The sequence below is a fragment of the Mytilus galloprovincialis genome, chromosome 1, assembly GCF_965363235.1.
Source record: "Mytilus galloprovincialis chromosome 1, xbMytGall1.hap1.1, whole genome shotgun sequence".
Lineage (NCBI taxonomy): Eukaryota > Metazoa > Mollusca > Bivalvia > Mytilida > Mytilidae > Mytilus > Mytilus galloprovincialis.
The window spans coordinates 16,935,352-16,961,497 of NC_134838.1; the positions used below are offsets into that span (position 1 = coordinate 16,935,352).

General features: G+C 31.7%; 1 protein-coding gene across 1 annotated transcript in view; it reads left to right on the forward strand.

Annotated features, from left to right (window-relative positions):
- LOC143061973 (glutamate receptor ionotropic, NMDA 3A-like) overlaps positions 1 to 26,146 on the forward strand; it is a 72,063-nt gene that overhangs the window by 40,771 nt on the left and 5,146 nt on the right. Inside the window, exons 4-8 of the mRNA XM_076233832.1 lie at positions 5,369 to 5,502; positions 10,509 to 10,659; positions 15,672 to 15,962; positions 24,327 to 24,446; positions 25,665 to 25,741. Coding sequence (XP_076089947.1) covers positions 5,369 to 5,502; positions 10,509 to 10,659; positions 15,672 to 15,962; positions 24,327 to 24,446; positions 25,665 to 25,741 — 773 coding nt within the window. The remainder of the gene's footprint in view (positions 1 to 5,368; positions 5,503 to 10,508; positions 10,660 to 15,671; positions 15,963 to 24,326; positions 24,447 to 25,664; positions 25,742 to 26,146) is intronic.

Sequence of the window (26,146 nt, forward strand, 5' to 3'; positions counted from 1 at the left end):
TCTAAAACTATGGGCCAAATTAACCAAACTTGGCCACAATCATTACTAGGGTATCTATTTTAAAAGAGTGTCTAATGACCCCACCTTCCAACCAAGATGACCGACATCAGTAAATACAGTAACAGGTGAGCGACACAGGCTCTTGAGAGCCTCTAGTTAAGTTTCTAAAGTTATTTTCTTTTGAATAAGTTTATATTTTAAACATATTGTAAAAATGCTCAGTTTACGGGCAAAAAGGCAAAAAAGGGGTCTTACTGGGTTTACTCCTTTAGTATATTTTTTAATTCAAACTAAGTTAAACTTGGTTTATTCAATTAATATAACCAGTAAACATTAGTTCAGTCATTATTTTTTTTATATTTTGACTATCACATACTTTTGAAAAGTTTCTATTGAAACAGATAAAAAAATAAAAAATTCGGCATATTGCCATCAAGCCTATCTTTAATTAGAATGAAATTCAAAACAGTGTGGCTGTGGCCATTGATTGACACATTAAATTCATCCATTGACTGGGACAATTTAGGTGAATGTTTGTATGTAACGACCACTGCTCACTATGTACTTTTTAAAAACACTTAAACTATGGGGTCACCAAAGGTTTTCAACACCTTAATAAAGTAATTCGAAAAATTGACCTGAAATAACACGATGTTTTGATTTATATCAATTATATAAATCAAAACATAAAGGTTATTCCTGATTAATTTTTCGAATTATTTTATAATTAAAGGCGTTAAGAAACCTTTGGTGACCCCACAGTTTAAATGTCTATCGTAGGTACGTCGTGAACAGTGGTCGTTACAGACAAACGTTCACGTAAATTGTCTCAGTCAATGGATGAATTTAATGTGTCAATCAATGGCCACAGCCACACTGTTTTGAATTTCATTCTATTATTTTATCGTAAGAAGGTATCATTTGCCGAGCACCGTTTTCTTGCATTTTGTAGATAAATATATAAGCTTCATGAAATATTACATTTTTTTGAAAATAAAACATGATCTTACAAGATTCAAGCCTTTAAAAATATACATATTTTGCAGAATCGGCCTTTTTTCAAAACCATGCAATTTCAACCTGTCAGTAGGGGTATTGAGAAATGTCACAACTTTTTGATTTATCCTAATTTCCTTTCATTTTAAGTTGTTTGTTAATATATTTGTTATCATTAAGCTGTAATTTTTCTATAAAACTGAAAAAAAAATCAGGTCAAAATACCCTAAAATAGGCTTAAATTGCCTTTTGTCAGTACAGAAATGGACAATTATCGAATGTTCGGCATACACAAATAATAGCTGAATATTTTTTCAAAATATTTTGCACAACTAGTTATTACATATAAGGTATCTAAAATACAAAATATCAGTCTGATTGGAATATTTTGGATTTGGACCATTTTGCATGGTTTTATCACAGACTGGCTCTTTTAAAAATAAAACAATACCATTGCAAATAATCTAGCCTTTTCTCTGATTTATAGGAAACCTTATGTTTCTCCGTTCGACCTTCAGATATTATTTTCTGAATCCTTTTATTTAGCATTCATTTTCCACGGATATGAAATAGTTAACTTATGACAGATTTAATATTAACCATACACGAGTATTGTCCACTTTATAATTTGACAATACTGACTTATGCAGTACCTGGATGATAGTTAAAGCACTATAGAACAAATGTTTATTTTTTTCTCTATATTATGGTCATTTTAAAAGTACATTCGAAAACCTCTATAGCAGACATATATCTTTCAGAGTAACGCCATATTAAACGCCAGTTAAACGATTTAAATAGGTTAAGTCTGCTTTAAATTATTCACATAATGTAATAAGCCTAAAATATAAATGTTGTGCGGTTCTAGATCTATACCACTTGTGTATCTGAGATTTTCCTGCTACATTAAAATCCTCGAACCTGCGTTTGGCAGAATCTGTGATGACAAAATTAGAGTTCGATGTTTATACATTACAGTCAGTGAAAACAAGACCAATCTCTGAAATCGTTTGGCACAAACATCGATGTAGCAAGACGCGTCACATAAAATAATGCAGATAGTAATTTCTTTCAAGTAATTTGATTTCCTAAGACATTTATAGAATCGTTGGATGTCACTTATTGGTGGCCTTCAATGGCCTAGAATGTCACTAATAATTAGTCTCCGTTAACTGTAACAACTATTTTTTCTATTAAGCCGGTGACACGTCTTTTAGAATAGGAAAACAAGACATATCAAAGATAATTATATACTACAGATCAATTATGGTAGAATTGATTTAGGAAATGCCGATAAAATATTGTGCAAGTCAAAGTCGGTCCGGATCAACAGTACACAATGCCTATATATAGAAAAAATAACGTCCCATCTTATTGCGTTTTTATATTTGTAATACTAAATGCAATACTAAATGCACGTATACAGGTATATGGTAATGGTTTATAAAATGTAAATCTTATTACTTAACAAAGACTTCAGCCTAAGCTTTTAATAAAGAAAGCTATATCTGTGGGTTTTTTTTTTGGGGGGGGGGGGGGGGGGGGGCATTAGGCAGTGTTTTCTGTGCACTATTGCATCTATGGATGCATTGAAAAATATTCTTATAAAAATATTCGATCCCTGTTTAATATAAAATTTTGAATACAGATCTGTTAATCATGTATGGCTACATCCTTACAAGACAATAGAATGAAATTCAAAACAGTGTGGTTGTGGCCATTGATCGACACATTAAATTCATCCATTGACTGGGATAATTTAGGTGAACGTTTGTATGTAACGACCACTGCTCATTATGTACTTTTTAAAGACACTTAAACTATGGGGTCACCAAAGGTTCTCAACACCTTAATAAAGTAATTCGAAAAATTGATCAGAAATAACACGATGTTTTGATTTATATCAATTATATAAATCAAAACATAAAGGTTATTCTTGATTAATTTTTCGAATTATTTTATAATTAAAGGCGTTAAGAAACCTTTGGTGACCCCACAGTTTAAATGTCGTAGGTACGTCGTGAACAGTGGTCGTTACAGACAAACGTTCACGTAAATTGTCCCAGTCAATGGATGAATTTAAATGCAATCAATGGCCACAGCCACACTGTTTTGAATTTCATTCTAAACTAAAATAACAATGATTTTTTGTAACCATTTGATAGGGGAAGGCAAATTGATTTATCCACTCTTAAAGTGTTGGATATGTAATATAAATTCCTCTGGTCTGTCTAGTTGATAAATAGCAATTTCGTATTTGACGCTTTAGCTTTCGTAATATTCCATTTTCAATTCCTCTGTGAATAATTCTGCACACACTTTTATTGAAACGAAATGCGAAATCAATTTACCTAACCGTTCGATATAGCCAAGTTGTTAATACAGATTATTTTTAGCGCATGACCTATTATTTTTTTATTCGTGCCCTCAAACGCAAATAAAGTATTTATGAACAAAAACTCAAACACATATCTATGGGAAAAAGCTCGCCTAGACGAGTGCAGCAAAGTTTTATTATCAAATAACTGTCCTCAAATCACTTTGCCAGCACACTAAGACCGCTGCAGCATACATGTCTTACAAACATATCTACAATGAGAAATAATGAAATAGAATCTTCCATATCACAAAACCATAATTTCATATTAAATGTTCTTTTTAACATCTACAGAAAAAGCATAATGCATTTACAATATTATAAGCTTATACAAAACAGGTACACAGGGAGAGGGTCGGGCGGAAACTTTACTGCAATTTGACTGAGCTTCGAATGATCAAGCTATGAAAATGTATTTTCAATGTTAACTTTTACCGCGAATGACCAGTCCGTGCTATCATACAAAGAACTTTAAACTCTTAACTTTGTTAAGGTGACTTATTGTTATGCTAAAATAATTTAAATATTATTGTAAACATAAACACATGTTCCCAATATAACAACAAACCCATGTGCTATCGATAGTTAATAAATACATTTATTTCTTATGCAGCAAAAATACTGCAATCTGATTGGTTGACTACCCCGGTGTAAATAACACCCCACCCTTGTTCACCCGGGGATAAATAAAATTTTGCCAAAAAAAAATAATTAAAAAATAAAATTTTGCCAAAATAAAGAAATAAAAAAAAATTAGAAAAAAAATATTATAATCTTTATTGCAAAATTACACCCATGAGGGTCAAGCAATACAATCAAACAATAATTTTATACTATACAATGCAATACAGTGAAATACAATGTAATACAATGAAATACAAAATAATACAATACAATATATAGAACAATAGAACATTAGAGTTCAATTATAAATGTATGTAAAAAACACCATCATAACCTTGCCTGACACGGGTCTGACTCCCTCAGTTCTAAAGACTGTTTTATGAAGACTCCAATATGACAAACAAGTTCAGGGATGGGGTTTAGAATGTGTTTAAGTTTATTGAATGCATCAAGATTTTGAAATAATGGTACATAGTCTTTTAGATAAGCAAAAAGATTAGAACGCAAAGATAAGTTAATGTCACAATACAAAAAGAAATGAAATTCATCATCTAGGACTTCACATTTTTTACATAATCTTTGTGCTCTTGGAATGTTTCTGTACCTTCCTAATTCAATGCCTAGGGAATGATCACTTAGTCTAAATTTTGAGAGTAACTGCCTATGTAAAAAATTATTGCAATTTAAATATTCCTCAGGCTGACAATTATTTTTTAATTTCCCATAAAGACAAAGTTTGGATGAGGAATCCACTTTTGACAGTTTAATTAAAGTATTTTTTTCGTATTCCTCTGAAACACACTTTTTTATATTACATTTTAACTTGTTTTTTGATTGTTAAGAAAATGCTAAAAAAAAAATAATTAAAAAAAAAATATAAGTTTTTTTTATTTTTTTTTTGTAAACTCAAAAGAACACAAAAATTTACTGAATTTTTCCAAAAATAAAGTAAAAAAGTATTTGACAATGTGCAGCAACATGGACATTGAAAAAATATTACGCTGGAAAATTTTCATCACCATTTTTACAATTTTACATCCTGATTTCAAAATGAGTAAAGGAATTGTTCATAAGAAATAAATTCGTTATCTTGGTGTAATCAGGGGTGTACGGAATTTTACACCTTTGTTGAAAATTCATACACCCATTCGGCTGCGCCTCAGGGTGTATGAATTTTCAACAACGGTGTAAAATTCTGTACACCCTGATTACACCAAGATAACTAATAGTATCCTCACACACAAAACACATCCAAATCTCAACCAATGCTCAACCAATAGTATAATCGAGTCTAAATTAATAAACGTGTATGATGATATTCTCCTGTCGATTTCATAATCTATTGATTTGTATGTTTCCACTATATTTCAGTTATTGGGCATTCGAGTTGGCACCTTGGGAGGCAGTGCTGTAGATACAACTTTGAGCAAATTAAACTCTAAACTATACCATGTCAGTCACCGACATCTGGTGCCAAGTTCTGATGAAGGAATAAAAATGCTAATGTAAGATATAACCATTTTCAACTTTATTGAAATAGTAAACTTCCTAATGGAGATCATCATGAAATTTCTGTATTTTCAATATGAAGATAGATTATTTTCAATATGTGTACGCTTACGTTCCTACACAACTAACTAAATAATGTGTTTTTATTACATATGTAGATTTAATCAGACTCAGAGTTTCGGTTAGCGTTAGACATAAAAAAAAAACCCTGGTGTATTATTTTTTTCTGTTGTATTTGTTTATTTTTCCTATTCATGTATAGCAATGTTCAAAATTCATAAATCGATTGAGAGTAAACGAATCAGGGTGACAAACTAAAATCGAGGGAGACACATCAATTATCAGAGAAAAACAACGGAACAACAGAAATACTTTGGAGTGCCCCAAAACAAACGCCAACATAAATAAAAAAACTGAACTGTTTGATAACAACTGCCATATTCATGGTTTGATAGAGGATATTTTAAGAAAAAAAACTTTATTGAACATGATGTTATGGCTAGTCGAACCTCCCGCTTATATGGCATTTGCAACTATCTTATAAGTTTGCTTGGATTATTATACCACTGTCTCCGCTTATGAGAATGGTGAGCGCACACCAACATGTTTAACCTTGTCACATTCTTCATGTGCCTATCCGAAGTCAGTATATGATAAAACTCTTTTCGGGCATTTGCAAATAATAGTTACATTACATTATACTGACTATCAGCATATTCCATGTGTTTGGTATGAAATTGAAAATGAATTCAAAGTAAACTTTCAGTTGTAAGGCAAAAGCACAGTAAAATTATGTAAATGTAAATGTAAACACGTGGGAAGAAGGAATACCACAATAACTCCGGTTAATGTTAGGGTTATTCTTGTTTTATATTATTTATTTTGTGTATTATGGTTTTTCTTTAACTGGACTGGTGGTGTATCTCTTTCGTCTTTTTCCAAATATCAACTTCACCCTTCATATCTTATTTTATTTCTATACATCCCGTATCTTATAGAGTTCGAAATATAGACTCATCACAAGAAATGACTACATATAGGTATAGAATTAAAATCAAACTTAGTTTTCCAACCACCATGAACAATATATAACTAGATTGCTTTGACTGTTTTGTTTATGTCTGCGTGGTTTTTGGTCCTTTCAAACGATTGACATGGTTTGCATCAAACTGGTACAGGTTTGAGAGTGCTCGCAGTTACTGACAGTTGTCTAAACATCATTTTCGTTTATGAAACACAGGTTTGATGTTGCATTACTTTGACAATTAGCATCATTTCAAAATGTAACCTGTTTAACTTCTCGTACTCCGTTCTGATAGACGGGCTTCCGACAAAGTCATGTGTGGAACTAATTGACATGTCTTTATAAGGCAATCTGTCCTTTATTCAGTGGTTTAATTTTCTCATATTGAAGATTGATTTAGAAAAATTCTGGTTTGAGAAGCAATTTCAGTCATGATACAGACTAAGTAATGATTAAAATGCTCTTATGTAATCTGTGCGATATAAACACGTTGATTAGGAGTTTTTCCGATAGACACATATATTTCAGGTTTTAGATATAAACAAATAATATAAGATGTATAATGGCATTGTTTATTGGGTTTTGCTGAAATCAAAGTATAACTTCTATTTCATTTTCATATGCACCTCTCGATTCTAAGTTTGTTTTTATAGAGCCAAGACAAACTTTTGTGTCTCATTCATGATTGTGACATTTTGTTTGAGTATGGATTCGCATGGTTACTTAGCTTTTGAAGTTCTTGCGGTTACCACGTTTTCTTATTATTGTTGTACCTATATTTGTATTCACTTAACGGAATCAATAGATATAACAACGGTAAACTACTGATTTTTATAATTTTACTTCCTCTGTAATAAAACCGAGTATTCTATTTAAAACTTCTTGCATATAAGGTAAAATTTGTTTCTAAATGGTTTAATGATATTTTTCTGTCTATGTAAGTTTATCTTTAGTTTTAATGCACACATATTTCAATACACGTTTGGAATTTAGTAGAAACTTAACACATAACATTTAATCATGATTAGGGGAGCAAACCAGCTACAACCCAACCTTTTTCTATATATTCCTGTTCTAAATCAAGAGCCTGTAATTGAGTTGTCGTTCGTTGTGGTTTATTGTGGAATCAATATTATTCGTTGGATGCTAGTCTTCGTGGATTTTGTAAGTAAAGGAGAAATCAACTATCCACAGAAATACAAATTCACGAAAATTGATACCCACGAAAATAGACGAATCCACAGTATCATATTTGTTTTCAATTATTGTTTTGTGCTGTTTATTTTTGTGTTCTGGTGTTGCACCACTGTCACAAGTTGAGGAGTGGGTTGGGTTTCCACTAACATCATACTATTTGTGATTGTCCTAAGTTACGAGTCTGTAATTCAGTTGTTGTCATTTGTTGCTTTATAGCATATTTATGGTTTTTTTTTTTTTTTTTTACAAATGAAGGTTATCGTTTTCTCGTTTGCAATAATAATTTCGGTGATTTTTATAGTAAACTGTGCGAAATGGTCATTTACCATTGGCAATCACATCACAGCTTCTTTTTTTAAATCAACTTATTAGATCGAAACAGCTACTGAAAGCTAGTTCAAAGCTAGTTACAACTAATTTCTCGTCCGATATTATAATCTAATGGTGGGTTGTATTGTTAGATTATATGGCGTAATATATAAGATCTGCTGTGGTCAGCAACGATCTGTTTAGTGCACATTATGCAATGAATTACCCTACTTTACTATATAGATTAGGTAAACATTTCCTTTTAATTTAAATCTCACGGGAAAAGACCTAAATCCACAGCTTTTCAGTTTCTTCTCACACACTGAATCATTAACAATCATGTCATGTCTAGTAGGACAACATGGCAGTAAATTAATTGTCCATTCTCAAATATAGCCATCAAACTTTCTTTTAGGGGAATATGTCATTGATAAATCCGAGCTATACGAACATTATTTATATAAGCTTATAAAATTACTTAACTATATGTTTATATGATATCTTGTGACTGCAAGGTTGAAGAATAACTAAACCGTATTATCTCCTACTAGTTTATGTGTAAATAGATATAGGAAGATGTGGTGTGAGTGCCAATGAGACAACTCTCCATCCAAATAACAATTTATAAAAGTAAACCATAATAGGTCAATGTACGGCCTTCAACACTGAGCCTTGGCTCACACTGAACAAAAAGCTATAAAAGAGGGACGAAAGATACCAAAGGGACAGTCAAACTCATAAATCTAAAACAAACTGACAACGCCATGGCTAAAAATGAAAAAGACAAACAAACAACAGCACACACGACACCACATAGAAAACTAAAGAATAAACAACACGAACCCCACCAAAAAACTAGGGGTGATCTCAGGTGCTCCGGAAGGGTAAGCAGATCCTGCTCCACATGCAACACACATGACACAACATAGAAAACTAAAGAATAAACAACACGAACCCCACCAAAAAACTAGGGGTGATCTCAGGTGCTCCGGAAGGGTAAGCAGATCCTGCTCCACATGCGGCACCCGTCGTGTTGCTTATGTGATAACAAATCCGGTAAATAGTCTAATTCGGTAGGTCACATTCATGAAAGGGAAGGGGATTGTAGTTACGACGTAAGGAACATATCCGATATCATTTGTGAAACGGTTATTCCATAACGGTCAACCAACTCGTGATGGCGTCCGTTAAATTTACGAAGGGATGATTTCAACTTCACCATTTGGAACTCTTGGTTTAATAGCTTCCTTGTGAGCAGCAACCCTCTATCAAGAAAATCATGATAGGAAATGCAAGCACGGGAATATCGTATCAATTGCGAGATATATACCCCGTATGCAGGTGCTGCTGGAATGTTGCTACTTAGAAATGGAAAGTTCACAATTGGGAAGCTGAAATCATCTCTTTTGTCGTAAAGTTTTGTTTTCAACCGACCCTCATTGTCAATTTCTAGATGTAAGTCAGGATATGAGGCCGACTTAACTGTATCTGTAGTATCTTTTATCTCTAGCTCGATTGGATATGTGCGTTCCACGTAGTCACCAAATTTTGAATTATTTAGTGAAAGAACATCATCTATATAGCGAAAAGTAGAGTTAAAGGATATTGCTAACTTCTTATCTTTCTTCCTAAGAAGTTCCTGCATGAAGTCAGCCTCATCATAATAAAGAAACAAGTCGGCAAGTAGAGGGGCACAGTTTGTTCCCATTGGAATGCCGACAGTCTGTTGAAAAACACGTCATCCGAACGTAACAAATATGTTGTTAATCAAGAAATCAAGCATCTTGATAATATCAGTTTCAGAGAATTTTTGTTCGAATCAGAGTGTTCCTTTACAAAGTAGGATTTACCCCTCCCTAAGACAAGATACTTGTATCTACGTTGGCCATTCTTTTTTACGAAGCAAAGCTATACCAACTCTTTCAATTTGTCTTTTAGTTTGGAATGTGGAATACTAGTGTACAGAGTAGAAAAATATAAAGGGCCCCAAAATTACTAGTGTAAAACTATTCAAACAGGAAAACCAACGGTCTAAGTTCATTTTCGTTGTTTTCGTATTATAACCACATCTATACTTTTTTCTATCTTATATACAAATAAAATGGTATGGAATGATTGCCAATAGGACAACATTTAACAAGATACCAAATGACACCTAAACTAACAACTATAGGTCACTGTACGACCTTCAACAATGAGTAACACAAATACCGCATAGTCAGCTATAAAAAATTTAAATGACAAATGCAAAACAATTCAAAACGAGAAAACTTATTGCCTGATTTATGAACAAAATGACGAACGAAAAACAAAAATGATATACAGCAACAAACAACAAGCAATGTATTCAGGTTTCGCCCTGCTGACTTAACATTTAATCTTATCAACTATTTAAACACAAAAGTGTTTGACCTTATCGAATGTTTTTAGTCTATAAGACGATTTAGGCTTCATACACATTTTTTTTTTCAGAAATAATGAATTGGATGCATATCTTGGTGATAACCCAATACTCGATTATGCCAGAGTTAAGCTTGACCCAAAATGTCGACTTCGGTTGCTTTCTCAGACATTTGGGGAAGATGGATATGGAATAGGATTACCCAAAGGTTCACCTTTAAAGGTAAAAATCACTTCCGTATATCTCAGTTTTTATTTCAGATAAATGATACAAATGAAGATAGTAAGTTTTAAATTATTCACCCAAGAATAAGGTTGGATTACCGTTTATCGTTATGCATTAAGCAAGTTCAATATTACAGCAAAATATTTTGCAATCTTAAATATAATATCATGTTAGGGGCCTGTTTAATGATAAATTGATAAATTTGAGATACCTATTCATACTTATGGTTGTGTTAGCAATCGTTAACTAATTTGACTGCTATCAATATCAAACTTGTTTTATGAAAAGTAGATCAAATGACAAAAATGCGACAAAAAACTTCAGATAGATCAGGTGTCTTTGTCTTAACATCCCATGTTGCAAAACTGCTTTTTGGGTTAAAATATTTTACCAACCATCATCAGTATTGACAGATTCGATCAACCAAACAATCATCCTTTTACTGGTAAAATCGAAAATTAACGTATATTTAAACATTTAACACGAAATCAAACAGGCATAGAAAAATACGTCTTCACAAGGTCCATATCTATTTATATTTATGTTTATCTTTATGTTTATATCTTGTTATGTGACCGTCGGTAGTTTTCGGGGTCATCTCAATAGTTAATTAGATGGCGTCCAGACTAAAATATACTCGCAATTCAGATTTATATATATATAAGCAAATTTACAGATCTAACATTGTTGGGTTGATGTTTAGACGAGTTGTATATATATATATATATATATATATATATATATATATATATATATATATATATATATATATATATATATATATATATATATATATATATATATATATGTGGTAAACAGTATGTAGGCGAGTCAGAACAGCCGTTTCACAAACGAATGAACGGTCATCGTAGCGACTACCAATGCAAGCCAGACCTCCCTCTTAGTCGACATTTGAGATCCCCTGGCCACACTAAGGCAGATCTCAATCGACTGACCATTACTATCATTGACCACAACTCTGCTTGGTCTAGGGAGGATAGACTTACTCGGAAAAGATTTTGGATAAGAAAATTAACAACTTTGGCACCAAATGGGATACATGAAAAGATGTAGTTCGACACCATGCAGTGCTTCACATCTGGGTTATATTACTTATTATTACAGTCTCCGTTTCTATTTCTTTACCTTACTCATCTATAAAATAAATCTGTTGAATATAACAATTTAAATTGCTTATTTTTTTGAGGGATGTATAAGTACCAAGCCACGTCCAACTATTTTACTTTAGTCAAAATTTGTTATTATATTTTAACGGCCGTTTGTTTTAAACATCGCAGACTCTAATGTAACTACACTACAGTTGTCAAATCTGAAATATTTAGAAATCTAGACCGTTCAGTGCTGTTTATTTGGAATTCTTATTGACGCAATCTTTCTTGTAACATCATAATATCGACACCGTTAAAGCTTTAAAATTGTGCTAGTTCACATCGCACATTATTATTTTTTTTAAAGCATATATTTGAACTCTCTGATGTAATTAGTCATATAACCTATGTCATATTCAACAAATTTTTAGAATGGTGCAAGCGTCTTAACTGATGTTCGGTTTGCCTTTTTTATTGTATAAATTTCAAGATTTAGTAAAAGTTTAATCTAAGAAGACTTAAAGATGATTCATTTAACATCAGAATCTGACTGACGAAGGATATCTGTTATCCGAAATATTTATAAATAATTACATTTATAGTTCCTTGTTATATCATTGGTGTTGTTATGTACACTTTTTAGGCGTTTATATATCTGAATATATATATTATCTAGTATATGCATTGCTAATTGTTTATTCAATACTTTTTATAATTTGAATGTGTGTTTGAGTATGTTATTAATCACATATGAGAATTTAAGTCAAATCGGTGAACAAGATTTTGACAGCTAGTTACCCTTTGAAAAGAACATTGCGCCCGAAGAATTTTAATTTAAGAATAGTCTATCGTCGAACATTTCGACACCACCGCACATAACTATGGCATTTTATAAACACTGCTAACGTGCTTACTTTCAAATGGATAGACGAGGCATTCGGCTTATAGAAGTCAAAGGACACCATGACACATCCTGTCAACAGCTACAAAAAGTGGGTATATATCCTCATTTGAATTAAAGATTGTCTCTAAATGCGATTCCAAACTGCAACTGTTTTCCTTGAGAGAAAAAAAAATGAAATTTAAAATAACTGAACTACCTTTTACAGGTTAAGTTAGGTCAATAAATACCAAATAAGTTATACAATCTCTTTTAATCATTTAGAAATTATTATTTTTTATATTATTTCAGAAGTACATATAAGTTATGTTAATGTGAATTTCGCTTTATCATTCATTGTTATCATATATAAGCTTATACAGACGAATACAAATAAGATGATACCATTAATGTCATTGACAAAAGTACAGTGCAAAACAATAGCCAGTTAAACTGAGCATCGGAAAATAAATAAGGAAATTGTCTCTTTTATTTTAAAGCATGAACTAAATGATCAATAGAAAAATACTTTAATAAACTTTTACATTGAACCCTTCTGTTTTTATTTCGCAACTTTTCTTCAAGTGTAAACTAAACCTTTTTTCTTAAGATACAATTTTTTTTATTAAAATATAGAGATTTATAGTGATTGGTAGCGGTTCAGTTCAGTATTTATTTTTATTTTTGTCAGTGTCTTGTAAATAAGATTATAAATCATCTGATTTTGAATAACGTTGTTATGTTTGGTTAACCTTACTTTTCTGTGGTGGAAAATTTAATAAGGAAGTTACGATGTTGCCAGGAGAATGATATTTAATTTACTTGAAATTTGAGCATATTGCTTCTAATATGAATTTCAAGATTTCTGACGTATTTCTGTCGATTGAATAATAAAATTTAAATGATTTTGTACTAAATTGCGATTCATTGTAGAGATGCATCTTCTCTGTGGACCCATACATTTTACCGTTGATAGAATGGCGGGTTTTTTTTTCTGGTTGATTTGATTTTGTATTTTTTTAATAGTAAGAAATTGTTGTGATAATGATCACAAGTCGGGTCAAACCTGGCACTTAAAAAAAATATATGAAAGTTCCCTATTAAGCATTCAAAATTGTCTGGGTTGAAGTCGAAGAAGTTGTTATCCAGGTATTTGGGCATCGTTCCCTTCAGAGCTAGCACATGGTTAGCGTCCTGAATTTGCATTTCCTTTTTGCCATTGGGCACAGAATGATACAATAATTCATTTATCATGAATATCGTTAATTGATTGTCCCTTAAACAATCTATTTCAGTAGGACAACCGGATGTGCCTTTTCAGCCAAAATGTGATTCGGCGGCGCTCAGTAGCTCTACGCCGAAAATTGGACTATTTTGCGTCGGCCGACGTCAACTGAAAAATGGCGCGCTTTTGTAATTTATTTTCTATCAAGTACTGCAAAATACTGACGGAAAAAAATGTTGATTTTAAGCACCTTTGTGTTAGAAAAATAAATAAATTTACATGTTATTTTTGTTCTCATACATTAAAATAACAGGAAACATATATTTTTTTTGTCTAAAGATAAAATTTCGGATTTTGATTGTCTGCACTGTGGAATTAAATAGTGATATTCAAAATGGGTACAAAAAAAAGCCTATCCTCCGATTGAATAAAAATTTTTACAGCTTATTCCCGTAAGTATTTGGAATCGAAATTCGATAAGAACAGGAGGGTCCAAGCCAGGGCAGAAATTTGTACCCCTTTTGAAGTAGGGGTCCTATTTTTTCAATGTTTTTCATTGCAAGTGCGGAAGGTGGTGGAATTATAAGCGTATTGGTGTTTATATGAAGTATTCACTGCTCTGAAATGAAAAAGGTTATTCCCTGGTATATACATTCCTGAAATTAAACCGTATTTATTGATTTATTGATTTTTATAAAAAAAAAAATATGGAAAAAATCGTGTTTTTTTTTTGTTTACCTTTTCTCGCTAACGTTACGGCTCGGCTTCAATTATAAGAAAATTCTAAAAATTGGTCGCCTCAATTTTTTTCATACATTCCTGTAATAATCTTTGGTATGTCAGGGTGTTGTAACTCTCACATATTGTTATCTGGATACATATATTATTCCATTTTCTACATAAGATGATTGTTTCAATATCTAAGTTTGTTTTCAATTTGTATCCACATTAATAGTTGTTTGTGCATTACTCTTTTTGATCATCTTACATATAATAATTTCTGGTTTAAGAATAATTGTGGTTAGATAAAGGCAACAGTAGTAAACCGCTGTTCGAAAGTCATATATCGATTGAGAGCAAACAAATCCGGGCTTCAAACTAAAACTGAGGTAAACACACAACTATAAGAAAAAAAAAGTAAAATCACAAAAATATTGAACTCCGAGGAAAACTCAAAACGGAAAGTCCCTAATCAAATGGCAAAATCAAATGATAAAACACATCAAACGAATGGATAACAACTGTCATATTCCTGACTTTGTATAGGCATTTTCAAATATAGAACATGTTGGAGGAAAACAACGAAACAACAGAAACACTGAAGTGCAACAAAAAAAAAACACAAAACGGTTTAATACTTTTTCTGTCATCCGTCACCCATATTTCTCCACATGACCTTGTTTTGTTTCATCAAAGAACTTTCATAACAACATATTGCACATTATATGTTAAGATTTCGATTTGTGTAGTCATATCTTTCAAAGGAGTGATGGTTTGGTATTCAAATATGGTAACTATAGACAAGGTCTAAATAACCCTATTTATTATAGAACTTACATACAGGGACATCACATTTGATAGTGAGTAAATACTTAGTAAGAATCAGATGTGGAGTAAACAAAGAGAAGCGAAAGATACTGAAGGGATTTTCACACTCAATAGTCAAAAGGATCTTACAACGCCATGGCTAAAAGAAAGCTCAACATTACGGCTTATGCAAACGAAACTCGCGTATGGTGTAGCTAGTTAACACATTGTATTTTTTGAGTTATTGCAAAGTGTGTATGTTTTGTAGATTCCTCTCTCAGAAAAGATTAAAGAGTATCATGAAAATGGATATATAGATGACCTAATCGACATTCATTTTAAAGACAAGCAGTGTTATAAACAGAGTATTTCACAAGAAGATTCAAGATTGCAAGCCTCACATCATGCAGGATTATTTGTTATGTTGTCATGTGGTTTGATTCTAAGCATATTATTGCTTTTTTGTGAACACGGAATATTCCGATGGTTGGTTCCATACTTCAGAAACGTATCAGAAACAAGTCGTTGGAAGAGTCCTCACATGCTATTTTTTAGCCCGGTAAGAACTTTTTTCTTAGTTTGGAACTGTACCTGGATGCTTAAAACCACTTGTAAATGAATCTTAAATAATTACACCTTATAATCATAACTGGTTCTGAAATTCCTTAACATAAAACCATAAAGTCTTGTTTAAAACAAGTAATTAAACTTTTCAAATATTTTTTGGCGGGGAATACAGTACTGTTCAGATATTTTGCTTGCAGTCATTTTTCTATCGGTCAGTCTCCTATGAGATTATTTTAAATGGAGACTAAACACATCTAATACAAACTTTAGGGAATTGTCTGCTGAGTCCTGACTGCAGCGAAGATGTTGAAATGTTACTTCGATGTGTATTCCTTGGTTCAGCATCATAAGAACAGTTTACATCTAATTGATTGTTACGGTCACATTTATTTATGAGTGAGCGGGAATATTTATATTATACATCCAAAGGTTGCATTAGATATCTATATGAATAGATGTTTGTATTGCATAAATTCATCTGCCTCAATACAAAAGATGATTACCGTAGCAGCAATGAAATATTTGTTTGTACCATCATTTTGAGTACTAATGGTATTTGTTGAATAAAGTCAATATCTTTCTTGATATCGAGGATATTTATTTGCAGTACTAGTATTTATACATTTAGATACATTTTTGCTTTTATGTTACTTTTGGTCAACACAGCTCTTATCTTTCTTCATTGTTATACTTTCCTTGTTTTAGCTTTAAGTGTTCACGATGAAGGTTAACCCAAAAACATTACCGAAGACTCTGATTTAAAATGTACAGACAGGTATCAAGGGGACATTTAAAACTTTTAAGTCTAAGAAAACTGACAACGGCATGACAAAAATAAAAAGCGTCTAAGGATGAACAAGACACTAAACACTACAAAGTAAAACTTAATACCCAGCAACGCTTATTATCGACATGCGCATCTGGTGCAGTAAAAATTTGTACCGGTCATGTTATTGGCATGTCATTTTTTAAGGGGGACTGGAATTCCAAATACAGTTTCATTTTTAGAAGATTGATATTAATGTAAAGGGATTTAAATGGCGTTTTAAGTTCATCCATCATTTTACGACAATATTTATCTTAAAAGTAAGGGTCTACATGATAGAAAACTCGAGGAACAGATAAGTTACAAGGATAAGTTTTCCTCGTAAAACAGGAATGGTATGGTTATAAATGGTGATTCCCCTTTAATAGGGGATCCTGTGAATAAAACTTTGTAAAATGTTTACGGAAATCATAAGACATGTATTGCTGTGAGATGAATATTTACTACATAAAGTGTATCCATCCTGTTATACTGTAATATGTTACGAAGTTTCCAAGGGAAATGTTTTATCAAATTATTAATAAACTCTAAAAATAAAAATAATAAAAGGTTAAATGCAATTGTATGTTCATATTAACCTAGGGAGTTGCAATGTAGTAAACCATTTTCTTTATTGTACAGATTAGGCAGTCAATCATTGTCTACTGTAATAAAAACAACTTACAAATCAGACCAGAGCATTCAAAAAGAGTTATCGGATATACCGAAATTAGAACACTCACCAAGAGATCGGGATGAGAGCCAATGGAATTAAATTCTAGTATAACCTTCAGACAATGAACAAAACAATTATCAATAATGCTATTGAGATATATGTTGAAGTCGGTAGCTTTAATGATTGTAGCTTATTGCTTTAATAAGCCTTTATCACGAGTTAATCGCAGTTATCCGACATGCCTTTGATTTGTATCTATTGTGTATTCCCTGCAACTCAATTTTGTATAACCCTCCAACATCATCATCATTTAAACTTATCTGAATCTGTGTCTCCGTCCTGTTATTTAACTTTTCTAAACAGGTGAATTACTTACTAGTTGACATATGTAAAATGAATTTAATATATATCATTTCTCCTTAGCCATTTGTAGATATGAGGTTTGGTTTTCAACTCAGTGAAATTTGTTAATCACAGAGTATTTGAATCATTTAGCTTCACTAAAGAATTGAAGAAATTTTAAATGCTGTGAAGCTCAATATTGTGTAAAAATTAATATTAGATAATACGTTGTTATTTATATGTCCCTGTCGTCATAAAACCGAAAGCAATATAAAGGTCCACCACGTTTTTAAATTGACCGTCTAGTTTTCGAAGGTATAAAGTAGAAAATAACATTTGAGTGTTTAAAAAATCTCAAATTTAACTTCTTTTGTTTAAAGTAATCACTTTTTTATCTTTCGTGTATCGTAATTTATTCAGTCGACACAATACTGTGCAAAACCATCTTTCACAATATTGAAATGTAAGTGTGGACAAAAATTATATACACACGTGGTCTTTATTCATTTTGAAGCTGAATCGTTAGAATAACGATTTTGATAATGGAACAAATATCGCATCATTATTTCGTAATGATCATAGAAATAAAATTTGAGTTAAAGTAATTTATACTATCGTTATCTATCCACAATGTTCTGAACATCGTTCTCGGTTGTGATTTTTTAGTGCATTAAAGCATCTCTGACGCTTCAGATTAAAATGGATGTTGTATAACGTCACCTTTAAAGTGCACGATTACCCATTGTTACATGCCTCATGTATATTTTGGTATCATTGTGATGATTTTTAATAGGTTTATTCCGTTTCTGTTGATGGTCATATTAGTCTTTAAGATTGAAAATAGGCATTGTTGAAAAAGAAACTTTAGAACTAAATTGAAGAAACATTCCAAATTGCGATAAATAATCTAAAATATTTCACTGTTCGGAGTTGGATAAGAAAATATTGTGTCGAAAAATCAATGCCATGTTAATCATAATGCATATTTATGTGATAATAAAGCTCCTTTATACAACCATCTCCCTGTAATTTGTTCCCATGATAGTATATAAATTTGATATATCGTATATGCAATTCGTAAATAATGAACAATTATCTCTAACTTTTCACCAACCAGTGTTACTTTATTACCCATAACAGCTGCCATAGACCAATGTTTACATTAATTGTGAATAACCCGATCAATACGGACAATATATGACGGCTTCTTGATTATTAATGCAATTCCTGCAAAAGACAAATACTAACAGGAAAAGATAAAAACATAAACCAGTATGCAGCATGACACAGCTTAAGGAATCAGTTGAAGATAAAACTATATCAAACAATTGTATTGCACAAATGCATTTCCAGGATAAATGCTTTATCTTTCAGGAAGATAAATTTGAAATTACGTCAAAGTAAACGATTTTGTTAAAGATGCATTTGTATTCTTATTTATCTTCTTGGAACTTTTACAGCATTCAGCAGAATGGCAACTGATTTTTGAAAGCATTGAAAATAACAATTTATTTGAACTACTAATGGGCACGTTCTGGAGGAATTAGAACTTTAAATACAATCCTTTTTCCCTCATGCAACCAAAGTAGCTCTTTGAAACACTATTTTGTTTTACACGACCTTTTTATAAATATATAAAAATAATTTGGCAAATACTTGTTTGTTTACAAAAAGTCATGTTATCGTTTCTTTTCTTCACGGAATGTTTTTCCACTGCCTATAAATCCTGCTCTCTAAAATGCATATCTCTCCAAAAATGAATATATGTGCATATAAAAACCAAACAGGATTTGTCATCACGTCTAGTTTATTATACATCTTTGTAACTTTTATCTTTTATCTTCATAACATAGCAGCGCTTCTGCGATTAATATTAACTTTACGGCATTTCTGATGCACTAAAAGGATGTCGTGTGTGGTACGTATGTACATATGCCTTTTATATTACATCTTAAATTTTTATCATTAGAGATAATCTGTATAGATTTCCAAACTAAAAGTCTTCTCTGAACCTTTATAGCGAAACGCTTTGAAGTTTTAGTGGACTGACATTTCGAAGCAGATCATCACAAATCTTTATTTAATGTTAATCGAGTTGTCAACATAGCAGAGTTGCATAAAATTTATTATATAAGAAACTGTATGAAAAATCCCCTTTTCATTTTCATGTTTTAAAACTTCTGATTACTATTGTGCATCGTCTCAAACATCTTCAATTAGTCAAATTTTAACTATGATAGTTGTTACATTTAATCAAAGGCTTTGAATACAGAATTCCCCAACCCATCGACTAGAAGAAGGATTGAATGTCACTGGCTGATGCCAAAATTGTGGTTTGGCGCGTGCCAGATGATCACAACTAGAGACTTATCTGAATGAATCGAGCATTCATAGCGCATTTAATTTATTTTAGAAACCCCAGGTTGTGGGTACTGTAACAATTAGACTAAACATTTGTTTATAGTTCTTGTCACTATTCTTTCTACAGCAAAGAATTGACTCCAGAGTTGTGTTGAGGTCTATTTTGCGGTGTCAATCATATGTGGATTTTCAAACTTCTGAAGATCTACAACAAAAAGTTCATTCACAATAATTCCAATTTTGTAGTTATTTAAAATTCCTTGTTTTTTTTCGACGCTTTGTACTACTATTCACGATGAATAATCTATTTAAAGATTGTTTTTATCGTCTGTCTCTTTAAGGAGATCTATTTCTATAAAGATTGGAAACGTAGATGCACATTCCTCGTATAAGGTCATGATACATTTTACTTTTTAAAAGAACCACAATGATTTCAACAATAAATACACCGAAAATGTTATCATCAAACTGCTAGACATTTGGATGATAATATATTTGTTGTGCGTTTTATTTAATTGTTTTTTTTTCAGGAGACGGACGGTTTTTAAATGGATAATAATTTACACTACTACTGGTCGGTTTGTTTCATTACATATGCAAGCAAAATCCAGAAAGACTTTTCTGAATATAAAAAAAAGAAATTTCCTTTCAAAGATTTTTTTTATTTCGATTATAGATATTTTGTCACTCAATAACCATCATTTCATTAAATGCTTATATCCCATATCCTATATAACCCCAGATTAACAGCCTTCAAAAACATAAGTCTGAATAGATATCAAGTGATATACATATATATTTTGTTTGATTGATGAATTCATAATTTTAATCGTGAATTTTCTAACAGGGAGAACGTTATGACTGGACCGGTTAGAAAATAATTAATTGTTAAAATATTTATTCATTTTAATAATTTTTCTATTAATTTACCGTTTGTTCTTACTATATTGCAAGCACCAGATAAAATCTGAAAATGTTAAATAAATAAAGCATATTATCCAGTTAAGATCAGACATTAGATCGTTTATTCTTACAAGTAAATACGTGGAGGCAGTTTATCAAAATGAAGTCTGAGCCTACACGTTTATAATTCATGTAACACCTGCTCGCAACATCAGACTGATATAATTGCTATCCCTATATGGTCAGACTTCTAATCAAATATTGGAATTATCGGAAGCTATACATTATTTGCAACATGTTATGCATATATATATATAGAAAATGTGGTTCAGCGATAAGAAACATAACAACAAATGTTGTTAACAATACTAGTATCTAAAAGTATTGAAATATGTATATTTATCACTATACCTTTGTATTTGGTTTGTGAGAATAAACATATACATAGTAAATATAATGTTATATGTGCTCGCAATTAGAGCAATCAGGCCCGACGAAGGTTGTTGATATAATGTCATGCAATCTTTAACTAATATCGATAACTGTGTTTTAGAGTAAACATCACACGTTAGCATAATAAACGACGTGATTTTATGCAACCCTAAAACATATTTTTAAAGCATTGCCTTGCAAGAGAAGTCAGCAAACATTTAAGTCCTGTTTCAAAATACAAATTAGAGAGCTGAACTTTATCCATAAAATATACCAGATGCCAATAAAGAGAGGCGAAAGATACTTATTCGATTTGAACATATCAAGTATCTGCCAAACATTTATTAAGGGTATGTTCATCTCATATATTTAATGATTGTGTTTTTGTTTTATTCTAAATTGGCTATAGGTTTAAGTAGAGGGTTGAGATCGCTCAGAGCATGATTAACACCGCCGCATTTTTGCGCCTATCCAAAGTCAGGAGACTCTGGCCTTTCTTAATCTTGAATATTCTTAAAATTTTATTTCATTTATATGTTATTGAGTTAAGTATGACGTCCCTTTTCTCTGAATTTTTATAATTAGAGCCAGGTTGAGCCCGCGTCCAAGTGCAAGATTTTTTTCGCTGTGTTAAAGACCCATTAGTGGACTCTGCTCTCCTTTCGGGTTGTTGTCTCATAAAATTTTCCATTATCATCTCAATTTCATTACGTAACGTTCATCCAACCTGGGATGGCGTTCGTAAGTTTCAAAGGGATAATTCAGCTTCACCGTTTAACAATCTAGGTTTAATAGCTTCATTGTGACCAGCAAGCCGCTATCAAGAAAATCATGGTAGGAAACTGAAGCCTCGAATATCGTTTCAACTTGGAAATATATACTCCTAATGCAGGCACGGCTTAAATGTTGCTACATAGAAATGGAAAGTTCACAATAGTAAAGCTGAAATCATTTTTTTGTGTCGGAAAGATTTGTTCTGAACCGACGCTCAATGTGAATTTTTATATGAGGCTACTTTACTGCATATAAACAACGAAACTAGTCGACAAGTCGAGAAGCACAGTAAGTCCCTTTTTAGAAAACTGATCATTTGTTGAAAAAATATCCTCTAAACGTTACAAATGTGCTGTAATACTTGTGTCAGTGACTGTTTTGTTAGAATCAGAGCGATTTGTTTTACAGACTATAATACTCGGACAAGATACTTATATCTAAGTTTGCTGTTCCTTTTTTTTTACTACTGAAAGATTACAGTCTTAGATTGTATGTACTCTAACATGTCTAAAAGTTCAACTAACAATTGAAAAAAACAATGTTAATATAACTTTATCAATCATTCGTTTAGACATCCTTAAACAGATTTAAAGGACAATTCCAACACTTTCTCTTACTAAGTATTTTATAAATGGTTTAGTCGTCAAAAGCTGTTGAATACCATTTTGTTCCTTACTTTGAATCATACTTTCAGTCCGATCTCTTTTTTAGTAGGGACATTTTATTCTTTATGGGGATATGACTGACTCCTTTGAACCCTTTTCCCAAAAGCTAAAATTTATCGTTATCACGGAAACCTATGAGTTTAAATCTGTATACAACTTGTCTTACTCCTAAGTGATGTATGATGTCCTGTAGTCGTCTATATACCTTTTCTTGGGTATTTGGTAAATAAATAACTCTTTTAACATACTAAGTTTATTTTTGTGTTCGTCAGACGTTCGTTTCGATTAAAAAAAAAATATTTTACCAGTGACGCTCAAATGAAAATGGTAAAAGAATAAATAAAGGAAGTAGTGGAAGCGCTTTGCAAATCCCCAAATTACAAAGATTTTACCAAATACAGCTGATGTAATCTTTTCCTTGGATAATTGATAAATGTTTCAGTGGCAATAGAACACATCTTCTTTTTTTATTTTTAGGTATTTAAATATCCGATTGTATGAGTGTCTTTCAAAGTTCTTTCACTTATTTTGGTATTTAATCAAGCATTAACTCTCTTCAGACAATTTCTGTCATTAATTGAACTCTTTTCTTGTTCAAAGGATCCTGTTGACGTTTCTAAACACAGACAGCAATTCCAGTAAATCGACTCATTTCTTTCTGTCTAGGTTTTCCTTGTATATAAGATATCAATTGTTTTTTTTCAATCGCAGAAACCGCTTAATTTGAATAATGACCTTGACTCATATCTTTGAAAAGAGAAAATGTATACGATTGAGGTTCCCAATGATAATGAAATTCTAAAAAAAAGCTATATAAATTGAAAGTTTCAAGCGACTGTCATACAAGTAAGGGATTAAGCTAACTATAAAACCAGGTTGAATCCACCATTTTCTACACAAGAAAATGCTTGTAACAAGTCAGGAATATGGCATTTGTGCGATGTGTTTGATCTTTTGATTTTGCCATTTGATTAAGAACTTTCCGCTCTGAATTTTTCTTGGAGTTAAGTATTATTGGAATTTTACTATTTCCCTTTATTTTCCGTTTATGGACCCATGATTAAAACTTTTGATATAATTTGATATTTGTCTCCTCTAAAAGAGAGGCGAATATACCAAAATAGCATTCAAACTCACAAGTCGAACAAAATCCTGACAATACAATAGCTAAAAAAGAAAGCAGCAAACAGACAAACAATAGCACTAATTCGGTAGGTTATATACGTGAAAAAATGAGACGAGATTCTCGTTACAATATTTGGAACTAATATCGTCATCTGTGAATCAGATATTCGATATCGACCAACCACCTAAATACCATAAGATATCCAAATATATAGGCAGATGTATAAGGTCATTAAACAAATGAAAATCTGTATTGTTTTCTTTTCATTTTAGAGACTGCACAGAATAATCACAAGCGCAGAACTTGTTTCAGCACACGAATCAGCAAGAGAAATGCTCGGGATAGTGAAAAATAGGGATTTCAGCAAACTTTTTATGAAAAGCACAATACGAGTAAGTTTAAATCGTCAATAGTGCCGAAACGAATCACAAAAGAGTCGACTAAATAAACTCATCATCGACCCCAGGATTGAAGTTCTACATTTGCGCCAGCATCGCAACTCGTTCACGAAAGACTCACCAGCGACGCCCGATTAAAAAAGAATTCAATCTTTAATGATATAATCTCTGGAGATAATTCAGTCTGCAGTTTCACGAAATATTTATTTACATATAGTGTGTTCCTTTTTCACATTCGAAAGTCTGTTCTGACAAGCAACTATACAAAATGTTTTAGTTTTTAATTTGGAATCGTATTGAATGCAGTGTGTATACAAATTTTCAGTAGCACTCATGACAGCACGTCATTTCTTCATTCTTCAATGGGTACTATTTTTTTTAAATAAACCAAAAAGAAATATCAAACATTTGATAGGTAGACGATTTTAGCCAAATAGAAATCTATTTACCCTTTAATCATTGCCATTTATTAAAATTACTTATGTATCGGCAATATATATATAAATGTTTTTATTTGTTTTATAATTGAAGATCTACCTTCTTTACATACTCCGCAGAACATTGAATTAAAAACATTTTCTTTCACTATATAAACTGTAAGCAACTCAACAATACTATAACATACTATTTGATAGTATTATAAAAAGTTGTCAAAGGTACCAGTATTATAATTTAATGCGTCAGACGCGTGTTGCGTCTACATAAGACTCACCAGTGACGCTCAGATAAAAACAGTTGTAAAGCCAAAAAAGTACATAGTTGAAGAGCATTGAGGACCCAAAATTCCGAAAAGTTTTGCAAATACGGCTAGGGTAATCTATTCCTGATATAAGAAAATCCTTAGTTTTTTGAAAAATTCAAAGTCTTGTAAACAGAAAGATTATTATAAATAACCATATAATTGATATTCATGTCAACACCGAAGTGCTGACTACTAGGTTGGTGATACCTTCGGGACAAAACGTCCACCAGCAGTGGCATCGACTACTGGGCTTGTGATAAAACACACGTTACACGATACAGAGGTAGATATAACCTTTCTACGCAATCTATAGTTTGTGGTCAGAATTTAATAAACGTGTGGTGTTTGTCCTAATGACGTTCAAACAATGTATTTCAATGTTTTGGATAATTGGAATGAATCGTGCGTTCACCACACACATATACAAAATATGTCAACAAGTCAGATGTTTTCTTCTCTCTTCATTCCAGAAAAACAGACTAGCAGAGTTAGCAAAAACTAAGAGACTGAATAGACACTTCTTAGACATAGTGGAAAAAGCCAAATGGTAATAATTATCACTTATGATACACCTAACAATATATGAACAACTACCGGTCTTGTATCTTTTATTCATTGATGTCAAAACTGATTATCCGGATAACATCTAGTAATCATACAAAATAAAGAATAAATAAATATCAAACAAATAAATTGGACAGAGAATATCTACGTTAAATGAAACTATAAATTAAATTAAATGGAATTGAAATAACATGTTATATCAGATTTGATTTACTCATAGCTGACAGAAAAATGGTGGATGAAGGAGAAGTTCATTGTTTGACTTTCTTTTAAAAACTAAGACGATATGATTTTGGCCACGATTAAAAATTCTAACAAACAAACAAACAAACAAACAAACACAACAAACACAACAAAACATTTTACATCACTAATTTACTTACACCCT